This window comes from Argopecten irradians, chromosome 3, assembly GCF_041381155.1.
Source record: "Argopecten irradians isolate NY chromosome 3, Ai_NY, whole genome shotgun sequence".
NCBI classification, from domain to species: Eukaryota; Metazoa; Mollusca; class Bivalvia; order Pectinida; family Pectinidae; genus Argopecten; species Argopecten irradians.
Genome location: NC_091136.1, coordinates 35,974,884 through 35,982,003, shown reverse-complemented (window position 1 = coordinate 35,982,003; position 7,120 = coordinate 35,974,884). Strand labels below are relative to the sequence as shown.

The 7,120-nt window shown below is 32.2% G+C and overlaps 1 protein-coding gene across 4 annotated transcripts in view; it reads right to left on the bottom strand.

Moving 5' to 3' along the window:
• Positions 1–2,234: 2,234 nt before the first annotated feature.
• The window catches only part of LOC138318407 (galectin-4-like), a 29,820-nt gene continuing 24,934 nt past the window's right edge, over positions 2,235–7,120 (bottom strand). For all 4 annotated transcript variants that reach the window (XM_069260728.1, XM_069260729.1, XM_069260730.1 and 1 more), the window contains one exon: positions 2,235–7,012. In XM_069260728.1, coding sequence (XP_069116829.1) covers positions 6,896–7,012 — 117 coding nt within the window. In that variant the 3' untranslated portion in view covers positions 2,235–6,895. The remainder of the gene's footprint in view (positions 7,013–7,120) is intronic.

The following is a 7,120-nucleotide window of genomic DNA, read 5'->3' as shown; positions in this document are numbered from 1 at the left end:
AATAAATCTGAAGTTGAGTGTATTATAGTATTAAAAACAAGATAAAGGTATGTTTAAAGATAAATGGCTGTACATGTATACACAGTAGCCACATATTCATTATTTCAATTCGTTTGATTCAAACAAAAATACACGAAAATATATACACGTCTATAGACATTCAGAAACATTGGCTATATTTTACTCGGTCTGTTCAACTCCAACTTTATCTGATTATCGACAAACGAATGATTGTATGGAGAAATGACGAAGTAGCCATATACTGTACGTCTAGTCATTTTAACTAATTGGCCCTTATATATGCAAGCGAATGGATTTCATATAGCCTCATTTGTGTTATATAAGCTATAACATAGACAATGCCAATGTTGTATCAATAAACTTGACTATACATACTATAGACCACATTTGTTGGAAATGATAAAACCTCTCAGCGGATGTTGGTCCAGACGTCCTGTACAGCTAACGACATGATTATGTCAGTCGGTGGATCACTGATAAAGGTTACATGTGAGGAATTCTTTTTGTCGAGTTAATTTTTTCGAGTTTCGAGTTAATTTTCCGAATTTCGAGTCAACATTTTCGAGATTAGAGTCAACATTTTCGAGTTTCTAGTTAAATTTTCAAGATTTCGAGTTAAAGTACTTTGAGTAACAAGGTAGGATTGTAGAATTTGAATTATCTGAAATGACTGCTTAACAGCCTTCCACTTCGCCTACATATCGTTTTATATAACCAAGAATTATTGAAGAAAAGTCCTTCATTTACATCTATTGTATCTAATTTTTTGTTTTCTATAATATGAATTTTTGAAATGCTTTAAGAATAATGCTGACATTATATCTTTGTTTTAATTCCTGTAATGATGTTCTATAAACCCTTATTTATAACAGATATATATATATACATAGAGATTGGAAACTCCTTCTTTGTCTTTGTTGACAGGCAGGGGGACCTCCGGTTTATAGGCATTTTTGCCTTGGCTAACTACTTTTAAGTGTATTCTTTTAAACATGATATTTTTGCATCAACACAAAATTAAAGTATTATATCATGGATTGATGTGATCAGTTTTCCAGATCGATATTTAATGATTTTTGAAAGCATGAAAATAAGCAATTTTACCTGGTTTTCGAAAATCAGGTATTCAAAACCGGAAGTGCGTTTTGTTTTATTAATAAATAAGTTAAAATATTATTTTTTTCTATCCAAAATCGTACTCAAACCATCTGAAAATAACTGAACTTTTACAGCATATCAAAGTTATTCTTCTATATTCAACTATTTAAGAGTTTATCTAAAAACCCCTAAGTACATACAGAGGTACAACTGCTGATCTAAAAAATATCTAAAATGATAATGTACTTTATACTTTGTACTGATAGCAAGCACAGAGAGATAAATAGCACACAACTAACATGTACTTTAAAATATGTGAAATCTATCATGGGCTATCTCTTAGATACTGGATATATGTTTACCACGAGTATTTACTTATATCTTTTAATGATAATTCCTGTGCAATCTTCATTACCTTGATTAGAGATTACTCCCGAAAAACTATACTATTTCCATCGATAGTAATATATGTACGTCCTAATAATTTCTAAATAGACACAATGGTCAATAATTACAGCCGAAAACACCAGAAACCGACAATATTTCGTTCGCATTATTTGTGGGTTATATTACTAAATTCAACCAATTAATTTCATGTTCATCGTTCACTTTTTATCTTGTTTTCCAAGATAGAAATTACGTATTTTAACTGTTTCGGTCTAATTTTCTAACAAGCCATACAATTAACAGCTTATCGAGTAGTCCTGCCTATCCCCCCTTCCCCCCCCCACCCCGAATCCAAGACCCCTCGCGCGTTTCAATCTATGCCATCGAATGGGGTTTTATACAAATTGTATAACTTTTTCGGAAGTTATTTAAGTTTGTACATAGTCATGTAGCTACAAAAAGTATATAAACATATTTTGTTTACATCATTTTCGAAACACAATTGGTTGGGCTGACTTCGTGCAGGAGCTCAAAAGGGGCAGGGATCAAAGGGGGTACATGTATATTTTACTATTTGCATGTTATATGACTTTTTATCTAAAACTAAGCATTAGTGGCACCACTAAAATATCAAGCTGAGATACAGGACGATTACAATAAACTTAATTGATTTTTTCTGGAGTGTTACTAACAGTAAGATACAAATTATTTAAATGACGACACTGCCGTAAATTTACATCAAATTTTATTTGATTACGTAGGTTAATTGATTAAAAGGCACTTTGTACAACACAAATTTAATTTAAATCAATGGAAACATAAATGATTATATCATTGTTATAACTGGGATTATAAAAACAAGACAGACCGACAATGGTACAAACAAATACTTCAAATGTTAAATGTCAGTGTTAACAATTAAAATTTGACAAAATATTTTGATTAAATCACGTTATTAGATCAATTATAAGCCAGTGGCAGATCCAGAGAACTAAATTTCAAAGAGTGTTCCATGAGTTTAATTTTTCATAATAATCCTGATGGTTACATAATCTTTGAAATAAAATTCTCAATACATTGAAGGTATACAGAAGGCCCAATAAATCGCTCTGGATCCACCACTGAATTATCTCTGCATTTAATAATATATATACGTATAGATTAGAGTATATTTGCTAATTATAGTACATTATGTATATATACCTATATTTTTTGTGATTTTGTGGTACCATATGATCGTGAAAATTTGATCTGTGAAATATTGAGAAATGGTTATATTATTTATACCATGAAATCCAGATGAATTTTTCTTGTTTTATGTTCAAATTCGAAAACAAAAATTTGAACCGCATAAATAACCGACTATAGTGTATATATATACATGCATCTTAATGATGTGATATTAACAACTACAATACATAAAGCCAAAAAAATGTCTGTTTAGGGTAACCCGACCAACCCTAATTTTTTACCCTAGACACTAATTTTTTCCCACACTTTTCTAAGAAAAAAAATTAAAAGTCGGGATTTCGATCTTAGACAAAGTTCAGGCCATCATTTTAGAGTGAAAGACACGAAAAAAAAAAAAAGAAAAAAAATCCTTCCAACCTACCGACCATATTTTTTTCGCCAATGTAACCCTAAACAGACATTTTTTTTTTGGTCTTACCACCAGCTCTTATCAACTTCAATCCTTGATACATGACTTGAAACAAGGCATGAAATTTATGATCTTCAAAACTATCTAATTATTCCAGAATTTGTTTCTGTTGCAAAGCTCATTATTTTCTGTTAGACTACTTTAGTTTACAAAGTGGTCAATATTGAATTTAAAAATTTATATGTAAATGTCAAAAACTTCCAATAAGTTTTCAAAGTTATCTGTTTACTATATTTTGTAACTACTAAGGCACATCTTTACAATATAAACTGTATCTACTCTATAGTGATACATAGAGACTAAAAAAATCAGTACTTTAATTGCTTCTGAAAAAACAAAACAGACAAGATATTATAAATGCAAATCCTTTATGTATTATTGCACTCCTTGTTGGAAGCTGCACAATTATTTGCCTTTATTTTAACATAACCGTATGGTTATCCTATAGGAACAGCCAAAGTCCTATGTATATGGAGTGTCTTCTCCAAGCTTCTCTTAATTTTCTCCAAGCAGATGAGACTATTTCTAAATCTATATTGACTTTTTAAAAGTGACATACATGTATTTCATATTTCGTTGCCCATCAAGGTAACATATTCAGTTCATTTTAACTCATTCAGATTAAATGTTATGTCAGTTGTGAATGAGTTACCAGACACCTGCCTATCTTCTATCAACGTGAACTACTCAATGTTATTTCTCTATGTTGGGGTGACTTGCTCGTAGTTGCTCACAATTGGCCATCAAGGTCATTCATTTTCAAAGTCACTTTTTGATCAAGGTCAGTCATCATTCAGAAATGCAGCTTCTTTGGTTCAATGTTAAATTAATATTTAAATTACTTCTGATATCACACTATATTGTTTCAGTCTTCAATATAACTTTGATTAATATTACACAATTTATCTAGTAACTTTAGTTGGAAATGAGAAGAAATTCCAGACTTGCAAATATTTATACTTACTATCTAAGCACAACCAAAATCTAGCACATCCTTGGTAATATGGAAAAATTCAAATGGGAGACAACTTTGTCACTATTACACCACCATATTCTTAACAATATCTGTACGTTACCACAATAACAAAAATATACATGTGCTGAAAAAAAGTTATATAAAAAAAAACACAACTTACCCACAACATAAAGTACAACCTTGTTAACTGGTATAGCATAAAGACTACACTTGTGTGTTTAGTTCAGAGTCTATTAGTGCAGGACACAACCAAATTTTTCACACTATATTCAAGGTTACTTCAGTCAAAACTTGATAACTTAAGATTGAAATTTTACCAATGATGTGCTGTCTTCCAATGACTGAAATTTTACTGTACTGTAAAGGTCAAATTTCTAGACACTAGGAAACTGAGTTAATAATCTATATCAAGGATGAATAAGGTGTATGTATATAGTGTAAGCACATTATACTGATGTTGTGTTAACAGATAAGTAAAACCAACAAGAGCTGTTGGAGAACAGAAGAAGTTAATGTTCAAGTATTTACTATTTAAACATGGAAATATGACAAATTAACAGACTCAAAAACCCCCTAAAGGGCCCCAAATTGGTTGTATTATCACGTTCAGCATCCATACACATTAGGAAAATAAAATCATAAACATTTATGATGACTTAATTAAGCTTAAACAATAGACAAAATAGAAACTTGCTCAAAAACTTAAACGTGGAAATATGACAAATTAACAGACTCAAAAAACCCCTAAAGGACCCCAAATTGGTTGTATTATCACGTTCAGCATCCATACACATTAGGAAAATAAAATTATAAACATTTATGATGACCTAAGTTTAATCAATTGACGAAACAGAAACTTGCTCAAAAACTTTAACGTGAAATGGGACGCCAACGCTGACGCCGACGCCGGGGTGACAACATTAGCTCCCCCTATTCTTTGAATAGGCGAGCTAAAAATAAAATGCAAGTTGCATTTTCTGAAAAATACATATATGCATGTAAAAACATTGAATTAACTATATGACACTACTGAGGAACTATGTTTATTAGTCTTATTGTTTAGTTAATTACTTTATGGTGGGTATTTATTTGTCCTGTTGTTTAGATGCTGAATCAACAGTCTATATCTCATCATAAGAATAGATAAACTCTATGTACGCTAAACAATAAGCTGATGAACAAGACATAACGTCACTGAGTCAGACATAATCTTATCACCTCTAGGAAATGACTTGAAGATGCTTGGTTAAAGGCACTTATGAACTTCCTACAATGTAATACATGTACAATGTAATACATATACATTGTAATACATATCCAATGTAATACACATACAATGTAATACATATTGTTATGTATGACACTAAATACATGTAGTTATGAGATAAGGGAGATAACTCCTATAGCTTTATTATCAATACATCCTATAAAGGTCATACCATTAATTTAGGTTATTGAACTTTCTAGAATATTATCATGTATAAACAAATGTGTTTGTAAACATGTTGATTATAAGTAGAGATCTAGAATGATCTATTTCCAGAAAGTTCTGTGTGTTTATTTGTTTACTGTTTTTAGTTAGATATTTCTAGAAGTAGAAGGTTCTCCAATATTCTTGAACTAGGGTTTAGCTATATATACTCCAACTGTCCAAAGCTAATCAGAACTGTAATGAGACCTGTAACGAGACATATCAAGAATTGTACAGTGCCATATTAGATTCTATTAGATTCTATTAGATTCATGTAACAAAATATACAATGTACAATGTAATACATATATGTATATGGAGAGGAGAAAATGTAGCGGCCAGACCGGGATTCGAACCCGGGACCCTCAGAATACTAGCCGAGTGCTCTACCGACTGAGCTACCTGGTCACCGATGATCGACCCAGTCCAATCCCGCTACACTCCTCCCTCCTTTCTCGAAGTCTTCGCCCTCGAAGACACACGAGACCCTTCCAAACACCACCACCGTGGGTTATTTAGTTGGGCGCCAATTTTGTAACAGGAGAGGAGAAAATGTAGCGGCCAGACCGGGATTCGAACCCGGGACCCTCAGAATACTAGCCGAGTGCTCTACCGACTGAGCTACCTGGTCACCGATGATCGACCCAGTCCAATCCCGCTACACATATATGTATATGGCACAGAAGAATAATAAAATGAAAACAAATATTCTTAATTCGTAACAAAAACAACACTTGATAGTCAGGTTTATATTAAAATACATTTTTTTCAAGAAAATCATCAGAAGTAAACCTAATTTTTCCCTTAAAAAAGTCCTTGAGATTATTTGTAAATTTCCCCATTTTGTTACAGCTTGCTTCCCCTTTTTAACCATTTTAATTTATATTACTGGGATAATGGGAAGCTTGTACATTGTTTTAAAATATCTTGACACATGAAAATACTTTCCTGTGTAGAATTTTAAGTTATGAAAGTTCCTTAGGTTAATATAAAACTGATAAAGTTAAGCTCTGATAGTTTAAATGACCTTACAAGTTGATGTTCAAGTTCCATAAAACATCTCTGAAAACTTAATTACTTCATTTTTCACTATTCTGATTGATGTCATCAGGTTATTATACATAGTATATAATTTGTTGAGTAAGGGAAAATAGCTCTTCAATTAGTAATCAAGAAATAAAGTTTCTCCACAACAAACACTTAAAAAAGAAATTCATGAAAGTCAAAACTGCATGTGTGTCAGAAACAAAAGTGGAGTCAGCAGAGTTGAAGTGGAGACATTTCACTGGAATCTGATTTGTGTCAGCCTGACATCACCTTCAATCTTCACCGTGCTGTAGCGGTGCGGAGGATGGAGGCGGTGCTTAAACTCCAGAAAGTGGGCATTGTTGACAGCAACCTGAGATTAAATATGACGACATGAATAAGTTCTATAACAAGAGATCCCAGAGGGATCTTGTCGCCCACCAAAGAATGATCTACATCTGAGAAAGGACAGAGGGATCTT